At 54.0% G+C, this 19,801-nt stretch overlaps 2 protein-coding genes across 7 annotated transcripts in view; one reads left to right on the forward strand and one right to left on the reverse strand.

Moving 5' to 3' along the window:
- Nucleotides 1-16,147, reverse strand: part of ALAD (aminolevulinate dehydratase) — a 117,638-nt gene extending 101,491 nt beyond the window's left edge. The window contains exon 1 of the mRNA XM_049711840.1: nucleotides 16,143-16,147. Within this exon, the coding sequence (XP_049567797.1) occupies nucleotide 16,143 (1 nt within the window). The 5' untranslated portion in view covers nucleotides 16,144-16,147. The remainder of the gene's footprint in view (nucleotides 1-16,142) is intronic.
- Nucleotides 1-19,801, forward strand: part of RGS3 (regulator of G protein signaling 3) — a 162,396-nt gene that overhangs the window by 83,329 nt on the left and 59,266 nt on the right. For all 6 annotated transcript variants that reach the window (XM_049711818.1, XM_033427397.2, XM_004269311.3 and 3 more), the window contains 3 exons: nucleotides 3,323-3,434; nucleotides 9,599-9,642; nucleotides 15,447-15,569. In XM_049711818.1, coding sequence (XP_049567775.1) covers nucleotides 3,323-3,434; nucleotides 9,599-9,642; nucleotides 15,447-15,569 — 279 coding nt within the window. The remainder of the gene's footprint in view (nucleotides 1-3,322; nucleotides 3,435-9,598; nucleotides 9,643-15,446; nucleotides 15,570-19,801) is intronic.

Below are 19,801 nucleotides of genomic sequence, written 5' to 3' on the forward strand. Positions count from 1 at the left end.
CGTCCATTCTAATTGCTTCCCTGTAACTTTCCAGCTGATCGTTCTCCATCCAGCCTCTTCTTGAGTCTGCTGAGGGAGCCCTCCCGGCAGTGGTTCTATTACCAGAGAGCCCTAAATTGTAGAAAGTTGCTCGACAGAAATCTTTGTTCATGGAATGTTCCCCCTTGGCTTGGTGTCCCTTCTCTTCTCTGGGCATGCTCCGTGAGCTGATCCAATCCCACACCGTGAACTGCCCTCATCACACGCCCTCCCGGAAGTCACCAACTTGATTAACGTGCCCTGAGATCAAATCAGCGTTTTGGTACAGACTCATTTCTACATTCAAAGAATGGTTACTGAGCATCTACGATGGAGCCAGGCCCTGTGCTGGAGGTTCCGGGAGTCCTATGGGGCACAAGAGAGACACGCCCTCACTTTACACACTGACTCATTAAGTTTACCGTTTGCTGGGTCACCAAGGCCTTTGCTGCAAACCCTGCCCTCAGGCAAGATTCCTCCGAGGAAGCTTGGTTAGGACCACGTGGGATTAGTGGTGCTTCAAGTCTCAAGGATTTCCTAACCAAGCAATTCCTCGACTCTTGAGCCTTTGGGAAAACAGATGTGTCCTTGGAACAAGTGTGGGGAAGACAGCTGGCGGCCCCCAGGGCCTGCTGGGGGAAGCAGAAGGTAACTGGGCTGTGGAGATGGGCGTCACTGCACTGCAGGCTGCTGTGGCTCTGCGGGGAGCAAGGCCTGCAGGGTGCTGGTGAGACGGGAGAGGGGCCCACCTGCCCTCCTCTGGCACCCTCGCCTCTCTGCCCTGTCTCCCGCTGTGCAGCAGCTCTGTCCTTTCCCTGACCCGGCTTTTGGGGAAATTCTTCGTTCAGGCCTTAATCACTTCCTGTCTAGACCACATTCTCAGCTCTGGGAATCTGGGCCAGAGCAGCGACCTGGGTCTTTTCTCACCTTGCTGGTACCTCTTCTCCACTTGCCATCCATCCAGCCCTCTCTGGGCCTGCATTGTTTTTTGAATTTTTAGGCTCCTGACAGACTATCTCCTCTGACCCTTCCCCTGCCAGCTTCCCTGTGGGTCCAGAGACCACTTCCTGGTTTCCACTGAGTGGGTCAGGGGACCCTGAGGGTTTGTCTTGTGCTTGCCTAGTGTAGAGCTTTCTCCTTTCCACTCACTGGACGTTGAAGTCTTCTCCTCAGACAACCAACCCCTAAACTCCTTCTGAACTCTGAGATCATTTTCTTCCCTTCCCTTAACTTCATGTTTCTGTCTCCTTTGTTCCTCTTTTTTGGTCCCTGCTTGGATTCTTTCATATTCAGGGACAGGACAACTGTAGGCACATTGCTACCTCACCATATTGTGAGAGCTTTGCGGTCATCCAGACCTGGGCAATGGTCTCTGGCTGTGTAGCCTTGGACAGGTCACTTAACCTCTCGGTGCTGTAGGGTCCTCACCTATACATGAGGGCAATGATGTTAGTTACAAGTGAGGATCCACTGAGCAGAAAGTAAGTGCTCAGTAAATGGAGGCTTCTGTGGACTGTGTTGGGTCAGGGCTGTGACGGGAAGGGGTTTGGAGAGAGTCACTGCCAGGATGCCTTCCAGCCCAGGGTTCAGGAGCCCTTGTGTTTGGTCCCCGTTAGATAAGCCAGAGCCCCTGAATGCCTCCTGCTCAAGAATGCCCCCTGTCGTCTCTGTGGCCCAGATTCCCTCAAACCTCTGTGTGCCACGTAGTCCTTTGAAAAACGTTTATGTATTTTTAAATTATAAAAGTAACAGATTCTCATTGCAAACTAATGCAAATTAAACAGAAACGTATAAAGTCAAGTCCCATTCCCCACAGTGAAGACTGTGATGAGTATTTTAGACGTTAAAAAATGTATAAATACAGACAGGTTTACAGTTTGGTTTTACGGAGTTGGATTATACGCCAGCTGTTTTTTGGACATTGCACTATTTTGATTTATGATGGACAGATTTCCATTTCTGCCCACATGGCTCTACTTTCTTCTTTCAATAGTTGCATAAAATTCTCCCACATGAAGGTAGCATAATTTAGTTTATCCATCCTCTCTTAATGGGTGTTTATGTTCTTTTTTAAAATTACAAAATTTTGTAATGCTGAGAACATCCCTACATGTTCATATTTGTATGTCCTTGTAAGTATTTCTATAGGCTAGAGTCATAGAGGTGGAGTTGTTAGGTCATCTTCAACAGTCTGACAGCTAAATGTCAACATGTTGGCTTTTTAAACTTCGTCAACAATCCAGCACACACTCACTGTGGCCCTTCGTGGTGCATGCCAACCTTCCAGCGGACTCTTCTTACCCCAGATGAGATGAAATGTCAGATTTTGACACCTCAAAGGGAATTCCACAAAATTAATAATATTTTGTTTTCTTCAGAGAATCTGAAATAGGGTTTTTATTGCTTTTGACTAAAGGCCACCGCAGGATTTACAAAACAAAGACCAGTGTAATCTTTACTGGCATTAGAGGATCAAGTGGATTTTTTTTTAGCATAAAAATATGCTGAGCATGCCTGATGGTTTACCTATAATGTCTAAAAATATCTTTCTCCTTTATTTTTGGAGCAGCTAGTGTATAAAAGAGATAAAAGTTCTGTGCTTGTCTGTGTTGGAGCGTAAGTAACTGGCTTTTTCTTGAACTGACTGTGCATGAACGCAGTTAAAATTATCTACAAGGAATTTGGTAAGGATACTCACATTGCATGGTGCTTCAAATTCACTGTCTACACAGACCCTGTGAAAGAAGCCTGTAGGGAGCTGGGCAGGGACGTTCCCCCCCGTTTGCACAGATGAAAAAAAACTGAGGCAGAAGGGATTCAGCAGACTTAACCAAGTTTTCATGGCTACTTAGTGGGACAGGTGCCTCAACTTCTGACTCCAAGCCCAGTGCTCTTTCAGCCGGACATTTAGAGGAGAATGCAAGCAAATGTGGCACGTCCTGCAGCTCAAGGGTGGCTCCAAGCCAAGGGCACTGGGCTGGAGATTCCAGAGGCGCTTGGTCAGAGAGGTGGGCCTGTGGGGTGTCGGGCTGTTGAGAGGCTGGCAGAGGCCGTCAGGAGGCATGGAGAATGAGGATGAGGGCTAATTTTTGTTCTGTTATTTTTTCCTACTGTGAGGAGTAGGCAAAAGGGTAGCCTTGACTGCAGGTCAGGTCTCTGCCCTTGGGTTAGGCCATGCTGAGCATCTGCTCCTGGTTATGCCCGAGATGATGGAGACTCGTTACCTGGACTCCCAGGGGAGGCTGTGGCTTCTGGCCTCTGGGACAGCAGAACAGCGAGCTCTGTTTGCTCTCTCCCTGTGCAGGTGACGCTGTTTGCCTACTCTGACCTGCTGCTCTTCACCAAGGAGGATGAGCCAGGCCGCTGCAACGTCCTGAGGAACCCCCTCTACCTCCAGAGCGTGAAGCTGCAGGAAGGTGAGTGCATGCCCGAGATGCCCTGGACTCCCTCTGCACTCTCTCCGAGGCCTGCTCTGGGCAGCACGGATGGGCTGTGTGCCCCTAGGTCTGGTTCTCAGACACTGGCGTTCCAGTCTAGGCTGGCAGGCCCCTGTACACCCTGAGCTTTGCTGGGAGGCTTCTGCTCCAGTGAGGTTTCAGGGAGGCTTGGGAGTGGAGTGGGAAAAACGCTGGCTTCAGACAGACCTGTGTTCAAATCTTGGCTCTGCCCCTCACTACCTGTGTGACCTCAGGCAAGTTCCTCAACCTCTCTGAGCCTGTTTCCTCATGCATAAGTGAGGACACCAATAGTATCTCAGAAGGTTTTTGTGAAGATTAAATTAGGTCGTTTATGCAAAATGGCTGGCCCACACTGTGTGCCCAGGCAACACATCCGGGACATGAGCACGTGGGAGGGTGAAGCGAGTCTCTACCCAACACTTGCCACGGTGCCCTCCCCTCCACTCGGGAATGGGAAACCAGCGGGAGTATCTGTCGAGTGGTTTGGTTTGGCGCCTGAGGTCTCTGCTGAAAGGGGCTCAATTTCCTCTCCCAGATTATGAAAACAACACCAGACCTGTTTGAGCATGGGTAACAGGGGCAGGGAGGAAAATATTACCCAGTGAAAGAATTCTGTTTTGACGGGTTTTGCTCCAGGAAAACTTCCTGCCTGTTTGCAAACCCGGCCTGCGTGCTCGGTGCCCCCGCTGTTCTTCCTCCTTAGAAACCCAGGGCGTGTGAGAACCTCCATTCTCGCAACCCCACAGGAAGTCGCTTACAACTTCTCCTTCTCTGCCTCTGGCTTTCTCCTGCCCACTGCCCACTGCCGCCACTGAGGGGAAAAAGCAAGTCACCTTGCTTGGGGCCAGCCTCTCCTCCAGGGTGGGCTGGGCCTGACCAAGGTCATGGGGAGGGACAGCCCTCTGAGCAAGTTCAGCTGAGATCCTGGCATTCCAAGGAGCCCCCCATTACCTGCGGGAGCGGGGTGGGCGAGAGCTACAGTGACTCTGCCCTTGGCTTCCCTGCTGCCCTGCCCCTCTCTCTGCCCCTCACGCCCAGCTTCCCCTACACACCCATTCTCCCGTCCCTCCCACCCCTCTGCACACACATGCACTCACACGCCTGCCCACCCCCAGCTCCCACTATCTAGGACCCAGTCAGATTTGAGGGGTGCTGGTGGGGGGCTGTGCTTGGTAATACAGGCTGATTGATTATAAGAACCATTACACAAGTCAGGCTCATCACACAAGTCTGGGGCCTGCAAGCCCAGGACCCTGGGCAGCTCAGCCTCCTGCTGAAAGGAGGGAGGGGGAAGAGGGCTTTCAAACTGGCTGAGCGTTGGGTGCGGGTTGGGAGCCACAGGGCAGAGGAAGAGCCGAGGGCAGTAGCTGGGGGCGTGAGGCCCTGGGCTGGCTTTGCTGCTGACGTGTGGTGCGGCTTCAGCTGCTCCTTTCTCCCTTTTCTGGGCTGTGGTTTTTCTGACTGTGAAGCCAGGCTTGGGCAGTCCAGCGTGTTCCCTCCCAGACCTGACGTGCCCACATGGACCCCGAGGTTGCTCTGAGAAGCTGGACAGTGCTCACTTGTCTGGTCCCCACCCCTAGCCCGGGTGCGGGGAGCCCGCTGGGAATTGGTTGGATCTTCCCCTCCTGGAGGCCCCAACCTAAGGCTTGAAGTGAGAGGCAGGGTAAGCACCATCCTCCCCTGGGTGGCGGCTGGTCAGGGTGGGTGGCGTGAGGCCTGGGGGCGTGGCAGAGAAACCTCCCGCGTGCCAGGTTGCATGTGAGCGCCAGCCTGTGCGGGCATGGCCTCCTGGGGCTGGAGACGGTGGGTGGCCAAGACCAGCACTGCTCAGGAGAGATGACCACAGCCCTTGGAGCCTATTGGGTTGGCATGTGAGGGTGTGTGTGTGTGTGTGTGTGTGTGTGTGTGTGTGTGTGCGCGCGCGCCTGTCCTGGCTGGCCGGGCCGTTGTTCTGGTGCGAACTGTCTTGCCTTTCTCCAGCAGTGTCAGTCAGCAAACACAGCGAGTGTGGCTTTCCATGGAGCCAGGGAGCTGCTGGGAGCGAAGGCAATGGCTCAGAGACACTGAGCACTCAAGGTGCACATTCCAATGCTTAGATGTCTTTTCAGGCACTTGTGGGGAGCCCTTGCCCCGCTCCCTGAGACAGCCTTGGGGGTCCCAGGGTTTGCAGAAGTCCGGTGACCACCTCTCCAGCTGTTGGAGTTGGAGCCGCAGGACCCGGTGTCCTGAGTCCTGGCGCCCACACTCCTGCCCTCCTCCCCGCACCCCCAGAGACTCGCTGCAGCAGCAATGGCCTGAGCGAGGCTTTCAAGAGATGCATTTGGGGCCTCAGCTGGAGCTCCTCTTGGCAGGATGGTCTCTGATTAACATCGCTCATGACTCCTAAGGTTTCTTGTCTCTTTCAAATCAACATGTGCGGAAAGTTCAGTTTGAGGCAGAGAAGATGGTGAACATGGAGCACACCCAGCCTTTCCTGCAGGCTGGGGCTGGCGAGGGCAGTTCCCTGGCCGAGGAAGATCTGCCCCACCCAGGGACCAAGGACTCCCTTGTGTGACATGCCTGATGCGTGCTTGGCTCTGCTGACCAAGCCTACTCCCAGGGCTGGGCACGGGCACAGAACATCGTGGATGCCCAATGACTGTTTGTTGGGTGAATGAGTGTAGGACCCAAGGGAGATGGGAAGCATGGCCTCAGCTTGGGGGCTGGGGTGAACTCCTCCCTCAGGGCTCCCGGCTGGTGGCCACTTAAACCTTGCCCGCCCTCCTCCTGCCCAGCTTCCCCCGAGCTTCAGCAAGGCTGAATGGCAGTGTAATGGGAACAGGCGGAGAGCTGGCGCTAACAACTGGGACATCTCCGGTCAGCCGGGGCCCATTGTGGTCTCTTCCTGCCTCTGCCGCCCACTGGCTTTGCTGTTCTTTGTGTTTCTGCCTCCCGGGTGGCCAGTATCCCACCCACAGTGTGTCTTCCTGACCTGCTGTGGTCTCTCAGGATGGCCTGGAAATGTCCAGCTGATTCTTGGGTTCACCATCCACCCTGAGGAGCCCAGGCGCCCCATCTTGGAAACTCAGCTGCTTAGGTCCAGGCTGCTGGTACACTTGGAGTTAAATTTAGTCGGTTGACATTTTCTGAGCACCTCCTCAGAGCCCACCTCAGTGCTGGCCACCAGGGTGAGAGCAGAGGAAGAGACGCACATACATTCCCACCTCCGGAGCGCATGGCCAGGTGAAATGACAGATGAGTAAACCGGGAGAGGGACAGAAGTGTGACATAGTGGTCAGAACACAGGCTTTGGAGGCAGGCAGTCCTGGGTTCAAGTCTCAGCTCTGTCACTTGCCCACTGCATGCCTTCTGCAAGTTGTTTTCCTTCCCTGGGCCTCAGTTTCTGCATCTGGAAAACGGGGACAACAGCCCTCCTGGCCTGTCTCACAGGTGGGGCGGACTTGGTAACTGGTGGATTTGGGGATCTCAGCCCAGGCTTGAGAGGGCTCTGGGAAAATGGCAGAGGGGCCAGACTTGGGCCGGGAAGCCACCTCTGGGCTCCCCCCAGCCCATGACTGGGGATCACCCTGGCATAGCCCATGGTCCACGGCCCACATTCCTTGATGGGAAAGAGGGTTCACCCAGGAACCAAATGGCTCCTTGTTAGATTTCAAAATGGTGAAAGTGGTTGGAGTGTTGGATGGAAAGCCCGAATGTGTGCTGCCTCACTGTCCCTTTTCCTTTACACCTGCCCCCGTTTCCACGCTCTGGAAAGTCCAGAGCCCAGTCCAGTGTTTTGGAAGGATTTCCGGCGGAGCTGAGGTTTCTCTCCTGGGTCAGCCACGCTGCAGCCTCCTTTCTGCAGCTGCAGCTCCTTACAGGCACCCTTGGCTCCTGAGCCTTGCTGTCCTTATTTATGAGGCTCTGAGCCATGCTGAGCGCTGCCCCCATTCTGTCCTCCTCCCATAGTGCTGCCAGCACAAGGCCATGACGGGGAGCAGATTTCAGTGAAGGTGTGCAGTAACGCAGGGGTGCGATGGTGGGGTGTCACGGCACAGAAAAGTTTCAAGGCGATCCGTCAGCGATCCCTCGCCACTGGGAATATGTCCTAGGCTGCATCCCCCAACCTTGGCCTCCTGTCTCCCTGAGGCTTCCATCTACCTGGCTTTCCCCTCCCTTCTAGAACCTTCTCTTCTCTCACTGGCAGCTTCTAAAACCCAAAATTCTGTTATTTTCTTACACAGATCTTTTTGTTTCTCCCTTGGCACTAAAGTCTGCTTCTGGAAAGTCAAGGAAACGTCCCAGTGTGTTTTCTTAAACAAAAGAAGCCACCTCCCCTTGTCTCCACCCTCAGCAATGCAAGGAACTGGCAGAAGCTTTGAAATTAGAGGTTTCTTAAACACGATGGACTTCTTAGGCAGGGCTGCCCCCTGCCCCCCAGCCCATCTCTAGGTGGGGAGAAGCAGAAGGATTTATTCTAATTCCAAAGCAAACCCCCATTTACTTATGAGCTATTTTCATCTAGCTCTGGCTGACATCCCTGGCCTTAGGGATAGATTTGCCCAGGAAACTGCCCATATGCTTGCCCCGAGGGGGCCTGGCCTCCACCCACGTGAGGACCTCACTCACTACTTTTCTTAGGAATAGGCTTGACCCACCGTCTCTGTTTTTCCCTTGCCACCTCTACTTTGCAACGCATTTTGACAATTTCTTTGATTCAGGTGTATGTTGAGGGTTCTGCGTTGAGCCCAGCACTAGTCCTGTTTCCTTGAGGGGACAGGTGCCTGGGTAGGGCCTACGTGGTGGGCATTTGAGAGGCAGGTGTGTAGTGGTTCGGAGCGTGAGCTCTGGGACCAGGCTTCCCGGGTGTAAATCTGGGTTCTTCCCCCTTCTACCTGAGGCATGTTACTCACCCCCTGTGCCTCAGTTTTCTCACGTGAATCATGGATGATAATAACCCCTGCCTCATAGGGGTTGTTGTGAGTGTCGAGTTTATGCACATGAAACATTTGGCGCTGTGGTTGGCACACAGCACTGGGTACTCTAAACCCCTATGGCAGTTTAAGTGTTTGCCGTTATATGTGCTGTATGATTGCTTCCCTCAAAAAGGATGACCTGCCTGGTGAGGTCGAATGCTTGAAATACAGGAAGTTCCTAACCAGCCCTGGCCTGTGCTCAGATGAGTGGCCCACGGGGAGTGCTGCCAGGTTCCGAGGAGCAGCCTGCAGCAGTCAGGGAAGGCCACCTGGAGGAGGAGGCGGGGCTACCTCACAGGCGCCATCCCTTGAGCACAACTTGTGCTTCTGCATCTCCATGCCTTTGCCCGTGCTGTTCCCACCTCCCAGAGTGCCCTCTCTTCCCACCTTGAGTTCAAGCTCAGAAGAGTCCCCCTTTTGTCAGGAAGCCTTCCCTGACAGCTGTGGGTCATCTCTTGGCTCTTGTGTTTCTGCAGCAGGCTGACCAAATCATCTTCCGCCTTAGGGTAGGTATGCCGCCTCAGCTTCTCTGCTGGAGGAGCGGGGAGTGGCCAACAGGCCCTCCCAGCTGCCTCCCAGGTGGAGAGGGTTTGGTGAGTGTTTGAGTTTGGGATTCTAGACCAGGGGTGAGAAGGCTCTAGGAAAACACACTGAGGGGTTGGGCCTGGGCTGGGAAGCCATCTCTGGGCTCCACCCAGCCCGTGATTGGGGATCCCCCTGCATAGCCCATGCATTCCTGGGTGGCTCCGTGTTGAATTTCAAAATGGCAAAGGCAGTTGGAGTGTTTAAAAGAAAACCCAAGTGTGTGCTGCCTCCATGTCCCTCATTGCAGGGGACATGGAAAGGAAGAGGCCTCCTGGGATGGATGACAGCTCCCTGTACCCCACTGCTTGATGCCCAGAGGGTGCTCCTGGCTACCTCTCATAGGGTGAGAGCTCAGTATTCCTTGGGTCAGGCTGACCTGCAGGCAAAGGCCTTACATCTGTATCTCAACCTAATTAGATATTAAGTGGGCTTTCCTCCAGAGATTTCCCTGCCCCTTTCTTCTTCTTGTTACAGGAAGTACCACACACAGCCCTCTGGGTGAGACAGCTGGCTGTGCTTAAGCAAACAGCTGAGACTCTGTAACCAGTTCTAAAGCAAGTCTTACTTTTTGTTCCCTCAAAGGTTCTTCAGAAGACCTGAAATTCTGTGTGCTGTATCTAGCAGAGGTGAGTCCTTCCCCCTGAATCTGAAGAGAGAGATCTGTGTCCTGGTGCTTGAAGGAAGATGTTGGGCCGGGTTCTAGTGCAGGTTCTGATGCTGCCTCCACACCAACTCCTGCAGGGGTTCCGGGCAGGTCCAGAGTGGCAGTGTCCTGCTCTGTGGAATGGGAACAGCAACCCCTGCCCGTGTGTCTCTTACCTCTGTGTAGAAGAGCAGTGGACGTGAAGGCGCTTAGAGGGGACAGAAGGACACTGTGGTCTCCTGCTTAGGACTTCCTGGTCTCCAGCCCCTGCAGGGGGTCACAGTGAGGGTGTGGCCTGAGAGCCAGCCATCACCCTATTCACTTGGTAGTCCTTCCTCTATAGAGCACCCTGATTCTTGTGCCCACCTCTTTCCTCCTCTCTTTCTAGAAGGTACCACCTATGTCCCCTCCTGCAGGGTCTTGTCAGTGTTTCAAAAGGCCTGAAGGCAACTGTACCTTTACCTGGGCCAGATAATACAGGTGAAAGAAACCATCTAGCATCTGTGTTTTGGGCTGGAGTGACGCCCACTCAGTGTGATTGATGTTCCTTAATTCCTTAAGACTGGTTACCTCAGTCTGATGAGAAGTTCAGCTAGACAGTGTGCCTTTGCTAAGCAAAATGGGGGCACACAGCTTATTGCTTGACGTGGTTCGGGAGATAAAATATCATTACCAGGGGTTTAATCAAAGAGGGCCTTGGTGATGAAAAAGTTGAGAGCCACTGATCCATACAAATTTTTTCAATTTTCAGCAAATTTTCTAATCCCAGCCTTGTACCTCTGCTCATATGAGTCTGCTACCAGTTCCAGGCAGGGATTTATTAGACCCATTCCTTCCCTCTGCTTCTGCTCGTCTGTCTTACTCAGTAACAGTCCTGGGAAACTGCCTATTCCGTGGGAGAATCTACACTGGCCACACGTTATGGGTGAGGCCTGGTCTACACTGGCTGGCCAAGAGGAGTACACCATTTTGGGAAGGAATTTGCATGTTGTTTGTGATTGGAAAATCATTCCTTCAGTTCCTGGCTAAGATAGGAGGTGCAGGGCTTCAGGTGAGTCCCTTGGGTGAACACAGACCCCTGAGGACAAGACGGTTGATGAGAAGTTAGCTTCAGGGGACAGCAGGGAATCCAAAGGACAGTGGACCTTGTTGGAGCCGAGCCGGGGACCCTGGCAGCCTAGAATGGCCACTCGAGGTCCAAGAAGGCATTGATGTCCTCCCCTGTGTCAGCATATCCCCACCGGGCACAGGAAGTAGCTGGTGGAGACCCTTCAGGGGGGCGTGAGTTCATTTCCCCGGAGCCGAGCGAGCAGCTTAGGAGAAGCTGTGAGGCAGGCTGGGAAGAGTCAGAGCATTTGCCTCCCCAGCCTCACCCATCTGGATTCCAGTTCTCTGCAGCGGGGCCTGAAATGAGACTCCAGGTTCTTTAATGCCAAGACAGCTTCCTGCCAGGCTGGGGTTATTTTTCCCAGAGAAAAGCACTTCTGCTCCTTGGCTTCCAGGGAGCCGTGACCTCCTACCCCTCCGAAGACTGATGAGGGGATATTGATCTGGGACCTTTTATTTCAGTAAAGTGTCAGGTGATCTGACCCCAAGGGGCTGGGTGTTTGAAGATCACAGGCAGCTAGAAGCCCCTCTGTTCTCTTAATGGGCTGCTCTTTACGAGAGGCATGTCTGTATCACAGGGAAGACAAGATCCCTGCTTGCCCTGTGGCCTGGAATAGGCTTGACAACAGTGGTTTTGGAACTCATGGGGAACCCCAGACTCACGTCTTAGTTGGAACTCCCAGCAAGTGGTTTCTCTTCATTGCCTAACATGCAGGTAGTGTCCAGAGAAGAACCAGGGCAGGGCAAGAGAGTCAGGATTTGGGGACAGTTTTCCACTCTGCATTGGGAAAGCCCCAACTGCCTGGGGGGCAGCAGCTCTGATTGTTCCCCAGCAGTAGGTCCTGGTTAGTTATCAAGTGGGTGGGATTGTTCTGAGCAGTCCTTGGCCCTGGGGCCTCTATTTCCCTGGACAGGTGTCCCTCAGCCCCTACAAATCCATGGGAGAGATGCAGCCCACGACTGGCTGTACTAGGGGCGTCGGGTCAAAGGCCACACAGGTCAGGGACCATCCGCTAACTTGGAATTTGATCCTGGCTCCATTAATTTAAGAGTTTGCTCTTTGGGGTTAGGAAGACCTAGATTGGAATCTTGGCCCTGCCAAGATTGAGCAAGTCACATACTCATCTCTGAAACAAGGCTGAGGAGTCCTACCTTGTAAGGTTGTTGTAATGATTAAATGAGATCCAGTAAGATACTGTGTCCAAGGCACTTAGCGCAGAACCTGCCACACGGTTAGTGCTCGATAAATGGTAGCTATTATTTCTGTCAGCTTCCTAACAGGCGGAGAGCTTTTCATATTCAGTTACTCTCCATTAGAGACATCACCAATGATTTATTGATCCTTTAAAATAAAAGCTAAGAGGAAGATCTCACATTTTTTGTAATGTACATATACTGTTAAACAAATGAGGCAAGATCGAAGGCTCTGGAGGAGGCGGAAGACAGACTTTGAATCCCTCCTCTCCGGAGACCTCCTGGGACTGCTGACTTCACCTCTCTGAGCCTTAGTTTTCTCATCTGAAAAACGGTAACAGCTGTGTTTTTCCTTCCTCCCTATGTCATTGGGTCACTGAGAGAATTGAATAAAATGAGAGATCATCTGTCACAGCAAGTGAGCAAACATAAATTGTAGTAGAAGAGGTTTTAGGTTTTTGTTTGTTTGTTTGTTTGTTTTTTGCGGTACGCGGGCCTCTCACTGTTGTGGCCTCTCCTGTTGCAGAGCACAGGCTCCGGACGCGCAGGCTCAGCGGCCATGGCTCACGGGCCCAGCCGCTCCGCGGCATGTGGGATCTTCCCGGACCGGGGCACGAACCCGTGTCCCCTGCATCGGCAGGCGGACTCTCAACCACTGCCCCACCAGGGAAGCCCCGAGGTTTTAGTTTTTACAAGGATAATATTAATTCAGGAACAAGGAGGTTGAGGCAAGATGGGGGTTTTAAAGAAGGCAAGGGGAGCCGTGTTTTTAGTTGGGTTTGGGGATGCTCATGTGTGAATGCAGAGGTCTGGGCCCAGTGCTGTCGCGTCTGGCGGGCTCTGTGCTTAGCTAACCACGCTGCAGTCAAGGAAGCCCTGCCTCTGAGTGAGTTTCGTGAGGATGCTTTCAGGGCAGCTTACAACCTTGACCTTGGAGCCTGATATTTGAGGGCACGGTGTCTATCAGTGTTGAAACTGATGAGTGGGATCACAGAGTGGACCAAGAGAGACGGTTCACATGCAGGGACAGCCAGGCAGACAGTGGGGGCCCCTGATTTAGACAGACTTAGGCAGATGGGAATTCAGCCTCCCTGGAGGGAGCTGTCTCCATGCTCCCTCTCTTGGCCAGGCCAGCCTCCAAAGCTTCAGGCAACACTTAGAGAGGAGCCTTGGGAGCAAGGCCTTCCCCAAAATGTGTGCCTGTCTAAAACAGCCAGCCCTACCCCCCAGCCAGGCCTAGGGTTAGGTCCTTGGTGCCTCGGATGCCTTCTCGAGATCATGGATGGGAAGGTGCTTTTAAAATCGATACTTAGATCAAGGGAATTATTATTAAGGCAGAATCCTGCTTCAGAACAGAAAGAGAGGAGGAAGTTGGGGCTCAGGAAGATAAAGGCAGAGGCAGGCCTGGGAGGCTCGGGCCAGGACCAGATTTGTGGAGTGATGGCCTTTCCAAGCGGGAAGGGACCACAGTCCCTGCCCCAACTCTCCCCTCGCAGGGGCAACACAATGAGACAGGGAGCAGAGGGCCCTCTAGTCAGCTCCTGCCCCACCTGGTTTCTCCCTGGAGCATCTTGGGGTCTTTGCTGGGTGTGTCCTTCCCCTGCAGTGGGCTGGGGGTTCCGGGAAGTGGTGGGAATCGGTTATTAAATGGGAGGATTGCCTCACCACATCCACTCAGTTCCCTGAAACCAAGAGGTGGGGCTTTCTTCCCTCTCTCCTCTGATGCTTTTAGGAAGAACAGCTTCTGAGCACTTTGGGGCTGGAAAGGAATGGCTGGCACCCTGGGAACACTTAGCATGGGGTGTGGCCCTTCCCTGAAGGGGAGCATCCCTGAGGGTTGGGTTTGATGGCAGGTAGACTATGTCCCCAAATGCTGTTAGATGATGCTGATAACCACCCCAGCTCAGAGCCTTTGCATTTGCTGTTCCTTCTGCCTGGAACAGTTTCTCCCTAGCACTTTCCTGGCTGGCTCTTTCTCGTTCAGCCTTTGCTGGAGTGCGGCCCCTTCAGAATGGCCTTCTCCGTCTGTCAGGCTCAGATAGGACCTCTCCCTTTTGGCCTTTCCACAATTTGTAATTACACTGTTTAATTGTTTATTGGTTTATTGTCTCTGCCCGCATCCTGAGGGCAAGAACTCAGTCTCTCTTATCTCCCTCTTCACCCCCAGGGCCTACTACAGTCCCTGACACACAATAGGTGCTCAATAAATATTTCTTAAACAAATGAAGTACTAATAACAACAATAGCTGCTGTTTATTGAGGCCTGGGTTATTGCTTGCCCTCCCAATAGCTCTGGGAGGTAGGTGATATCACTGTCATTCCCATTTTACAGGCTTTCCTGAGGTGACAGCTAGGAAGTGGCAAAGCTGGGATTCAAACCAGGCCTGTCCAACTGCAAAACAAGGAAGGACTGCGTAGAAACACTGTCTTTTTCTCTGTTCCAATCCATCCGGCTCACGCTCTTAGCTCCTTGGATGAGTTAATCTAATCGCAGTCCTGTGGGGTTATAATCAGATTCCAGCGGAGACAGAAAGAGCTAGCCATCCCCTCCTCAGAGCGTCCTGGAGAGGATAACACTGGGCATGCTGTCCCACCCCTCCCCGCCCCCAGCACATTCTGACTCCTTCGGGGCGGGGCCGACTCCCTGGGTCCCAGCCGCTCCCTGGTGCCTGTAAGCTGGCCTGGATTCGACCTCATCCCGGAAGTCCCTCCAGGGAGCCAGAGCTTACTGAGGCCTTCACTTGCCAAGCACTGCACTAGGCCCGGCTGAAAAAGGCCTTCCTAGAGGGAGTTTCTAGTCTAGTTGGGGAGACAAGACTGCAGCATTTAACAAGGTTAAATAGCAAAGTGAGATTTAAATGACAGCAGTGGTAGAGACTTGCACTCAGTTGAGCTGAACAGTCATTGATCAGACCCAGCTCACGTGTCAGGCAGTAGTGGGGCTGTACGAGGCCACACAATTGCTCCCCAAGGACTTTGCAAAGGGACCGAGTCGCTGTTTGGGCACCCATCTAACCTTGGCCTTGTGATCAGATGAGTGTGCTGAGGTGGGGGAGAGGGGTTCTGTGAGCCCGGGGAGGGGTCCTGGCTCCGTAGAGCATCAGAGGGGCGGAGACCTTGGCCCTCTGGGTTCCCCACGTGCTCCCCCAGCTGCTGCTTTGTGCTGCCTGTCGCCGGGGGTGACCTCACCATCACAGTCAGTGGCTCTCCACAGAACTCCACTGTGTTGGGAACCACTGCCTCCCTCCTTTCCCCCAACCCATGGGCACACGGCTTGCCAGCTGGCCCCTGAGCCAGCTTCCCTGCTCGTCTGGCTGCCTCGATGTCACCGGGGATTAGTGTGCATTTGTGGCTTTTAGCGGTCACTCCCCTCCCTGCTGCAGCCTCACCCTCTGGAGCCCAGGGATGTGCTTGGGCTTGGTCCTGGGAGCCCCTGAACCAGGGAGCAGCGCTGACTGCCGCTCTCTCTGTTTCCCCTGACATCAGAAGGCAGAGTGCTTATTCACCTTGGAAGCTCACTCGCATGAGCAGAAGAAGAGAGTGTGCTGGTGCCTGTCGGAGAACATTGCGAAGCAGCAACAGCTGGCGGCTCCGTCCCCTGAGAGCAAGGTAAGGGCCTCGCTGGTGGCCACAGCCCTGGCTGCCTGGCTCCCCCTCGGCCCGCCTGCACCCTTGAGCCTCCAAATTGAGCTTGGGACCAGCCCTGGCTTAGGACTTGGATCTGGGCAGCAAGCTCTTGGCAAGGAGGCCTGTGCTCGAACGACTCTCCCCCTTGGCGTGTCACTGGATCTACTGAGTGAGTTTGACGGTGCTCAGGGAGAGCGACAGAGCCAGATGGAGCACGACCCATCAATTCTCGGTTCTGTTCTCTAGTTTGCCGACGGCAAGGTCTAGTTCGGGCCGGCCTCCCGGCTGCTGCCTGGCATGCGGCCCCCCTCTGCTATTGGGTGTAGGTCGTGCCCAGGGACGGTGAGCTCACTGGTGTTTAACACTGGCCCGAAGCAGACATAGTTGGGAGGAGACGTTTGCGGCAGAAGCCGTGCTGGTTCGATGCAGGCCACGGCCGGGTGGAGCCAAGTGGAGTTTTCTGGGGACTGGGAGCTGGCCGGCTGGAGCATCAGGGAAGATTAGAGACTCCCAGCTGAAGCTGATCTGGGGCAGGCACCCCCTCGGCTGGTCCCGTGCCTGTGGAGGGCGTTGGGATCGGAGCTGGACTACAGCCTTCCCCTTGGTCCCCCGGATGCCAGGCCGAGGCACAGTTGTATTCCCCCATTTGTGAGCCACTCAGGTCCCTTCTCTTGCTGAACGTGTTGGCCGTGTTGGGATTTGGTCTGATTTGCTGCAGAGGGAGCCGTGGTGGTTGGTTGGCCGGAACCAGGGAGAAGAGGGTAAAGGAAAGCGAGCGCCAGCTGGTCAACTCGCAGGCCTCGTGCTTCTTCCTGCTGCGTTGAGGGCCGCCCTGCGCGCCATGCACACGTAGCCCAACGGGGCAGTGGGGCAGGCTGCTGAGGACGGGAGGTGGGGAAGAGGCTGCTGCGCAGCCCCTGCTGGTGGGGTGGTGGCGGACGGCAGCTCCTCAAATAGCGCGTGTCTGAGAATTATGTGATCTCAGACTCGACAGTTATCTTGTTTTACACTTGCCAGGGGCAAGAATAACTGTGATGAGGGAGGACAGCGGGCACAGCATGGACTTCCGAGTCACATTCTGCTGCTGGCTGGCGGGTGACCTTGGGCAAGTCACTGTACTACTCTGTGCCTTGGTGTCCCCATCTGGGGCTAGTAGTTTCTCCTCCAAAGGGTTGTTGTGCAAATTAAATGAGACAGTGCATACACAGTTCATAGCACAGTGCCTGGTATTCAGTAGGTGCTCTTGCTATGCTGGCTGGTTCCCAGTCTCAGCTTCTACTCCTCAACAGAGACTTGCCAAGGCTGTAGGCTGCCTGGCCCCCTTGATCCTGGGTCGGTCACAATCAGAGACCAGGCCACTTCCTCCTCACTGGGGTGGCCGCTGGGATGTGACGCGCGTGCACTGCTGTTCCTCAGTTTTCTTGTGTTTTAGGCTTAGCTCCTCCCGATCTGGGGAAGAAGTTCTTTCTGCCTCAGCTTCAGAGTTTGCCGGCTCTGGAGAGTGTTGGCAACAGCCTTCTCAACGCCCTGGGGAGTCTCTCCACCTTCAGTTGGGGGGTGAGGGGGACAATTTGAGTGACTGAAGGTAGGCTGGGTTTCTGGCGCTGGTTGCCGCAGGGCTGCGGCTTCGCTGACTGACCCTTGAAGGGCCCGAGGGTTTGGGGCCTGGCTTCCGGGCCATGCCAAGATATATGGGCAGCCCGGGCAGGCAACAGCTGGACGCGTCTTCAAATCAAAACTCTTTAAACGTGTGCTTAATGGAGAAGCTGTGTGTTGGGCGTGAGGAGGGAAAAGACGGAGGGCCTGACCGCTGGGACGGCCTCAGGATTGCCCCCTCACCTGGGAGCGGGCCCTGCCCAGCTGTCACACCCCACTTGGCCCACTCTCCTTGAAAGGCACTTAGTAACCACTTTTTGTTAGGCAGGCCCCTTGGGGAGGATGCCCAACCTTCCCTACCCCCATCACACCCACTGGAAGAGTCATAGCAGCTCATTCCTTCTAGTCGCTTGCAGCAAGCTTCCTGAGAGAAGTTCCCGTAAATAGGATTTTCTCCAGCCCCGTATGGTTCCAGGAGTGCTTCAGCAAAAAACAAAACCTTAACCACCGGGCCCAGGTGGCTGTCCAACCGGCACAGGCCATCCACCTGCACTCAGCTCCATCAGGTCCTGGCTGCCTCCGAGGTGACCGTGAACCTCCTTGCCAAGGGCTGGGCCACAGCCCTTTTACTAGGCTTGCTGTCCTCCAGGGGAGAGAGAAGAGGGAAGGCCAAGCAGACCTTGGACACTGGCTTCTTGCTTTGGTCAAGCAGAACACTTCTGCCTGAAATCTGTTTTGAGCCCTCACTGAGGAGCGTGCCTTTTTTTTTTTTTAATGCCTTTTCGTTGTTCTGAGACTGTTCCGCCTTCTGCTGCAGAATGGAAACCGATGCCTAAGCCACTCCTTGTCTGCCCAACTCCAGTGCCTCTCTGGGGAAAGAGGGCTTTGCAAGGCAGCTCCCCAAACTCCTGTGCTGCCACTTCTCAACCCTGTTCCTTTCAGCGGTGTTTGCTGACACTTGGAATGTGGGATTCTTCAAACATCTCAAAAAATGCAAAAGTTCTTCCCCAATTTGCAAAACATGATAAATGTGATATGCCCTGAACATGAAATGCTTCTGGGGAAAGACAGAGGGAATTGGAGGAAGATGGATTCAAACAAAGGACAGTAGAGAGGCAGGTGTGCCACTCCCTGCTGTGTGACCTTTGGCAACCGCTTCCCGCCATGGCGGTCCCATCTATGCATTGGTCAGGTGGCTCTTCGCAGCTCTTCAAGCTTTGTGATTCTCATGAAAGTTGAGGACCTAGAGTCGTCCAGTTATCCAAGATTTCTGTATAACTTGATTGCCTGTGAAGTGCGCTGCCCTTAGGGGCCAGGTCTACTCCCCTCCTGTCGGGGGAGAGGGGCAGACATAGGCTTTCTGTGCTGTGTCTGAGGTGCCTGTGACCTTGGGTTGCAGTGTTGGGGTCCCGGCTGGGGCAAGGACACAGCGAGGCAGGCAGCAGCCGACTGCATCCCGTCTCTGGGGCTCCACTGCCTTTCTCCGGCTCACTCCTGGCTGACCATGGCAGGTGGAAGGCTGCTGCAGGTGGGCCTGCGTGCTCCCTCTTTCTGTAGAAGTAAGTGGCCGGCTTCCCCTCCTCTCCCAGCTTCCTTTTCTCACCACCCCGTTCTTCCTCATCAGCATTCTGCCCCGTGTCTTGCTTCATCGTCTATCCCTGGAGGGAAACTACCTGTCTTCTTTCACCTGGGACAACTTCTACTAAACTCCCTGCCATGGGGAACGCTGCCATGCTGCTAATCTAGAATAACTCACAGACGGTCCTACCTGTGACTGTTAAGGCTAAGCTAATAGGGAGAGATAAATGCATATTGTGTTGGTTATTCAATCAAATATAGAAATAAATGCCTGCTCTGGGCCAGACACTAGTTTAGGTCCTTTATGGGGGCGGGCGGAGGGCTCTTGGCTGTACATTCATTGTCAGTGAACCTCCACGAGCTCCCACCACATGCACAGCGCTGGCCTGGGCAATGGACCTTTCTCGGGGTGCACCCTGAGCTCAGTGCTGGGAAGGCACGGGTGAATCTGTCATATTCTTTCCTTGGGAAATTGCGGTCCAGCAGTGGAGACCGATATGCCCACAGACGGTTCAAAAATAAACATAGCGAGTGATATGGGAGGCGTGAGCTCTTACCGCTCTGTGACCTCAGGTGAGGCACCGAGGCTCTCTGAGACTCAAGATTTTCATTAGTAAAGTAGATGGATGAACAGGGTTCTCGTGAGGATTAAACTCATGTAATGCGCTTAGCAAAGTGGCACACAAGAAGAACTCTGTGAATTATTATTATTATTAAAGTTATGTCTATATAGGAAGATTTATCTAGTGACCTTGTTTATTGAAGCTGAATGCTGCCGCTTTGAGCACATGTGACGACTGCTCCATGTCACTTCCTGGTAGCCACCTGCTGTATTCCTGGGACCAGGCAGGGAAACTGAGGCCTCCTGGGTGTGCTCTGGCTGTAAGACTTCTCCCAGGTGTGATACCAAGGTGCGTGCCACCTCGTCATCTCCACTAGGGCGGCTAGAGATGGGGCCCTGGAGATGCCAGGGTCTATCTGAGCACCGTAGAAAGCAGCAGGGGCAGGTCCTGGAGTCAGGCAGCCCTGGCCCGAGTCGA

This window comes from Orcinus orca, chromosome 6 (genome assembly GCF_937001465.1).
Source record: "Orcinus orca chromosome 6, mOrcOrc1.1, whole genome shotgun sequence".
NCBI classification, from domain to species: domain Eukaryota; kingdom Metazoa; phylum Chordata; class Mammalia; order Artiodactyla; family Delphinidae; genus Orcinus; species Orcinus orca.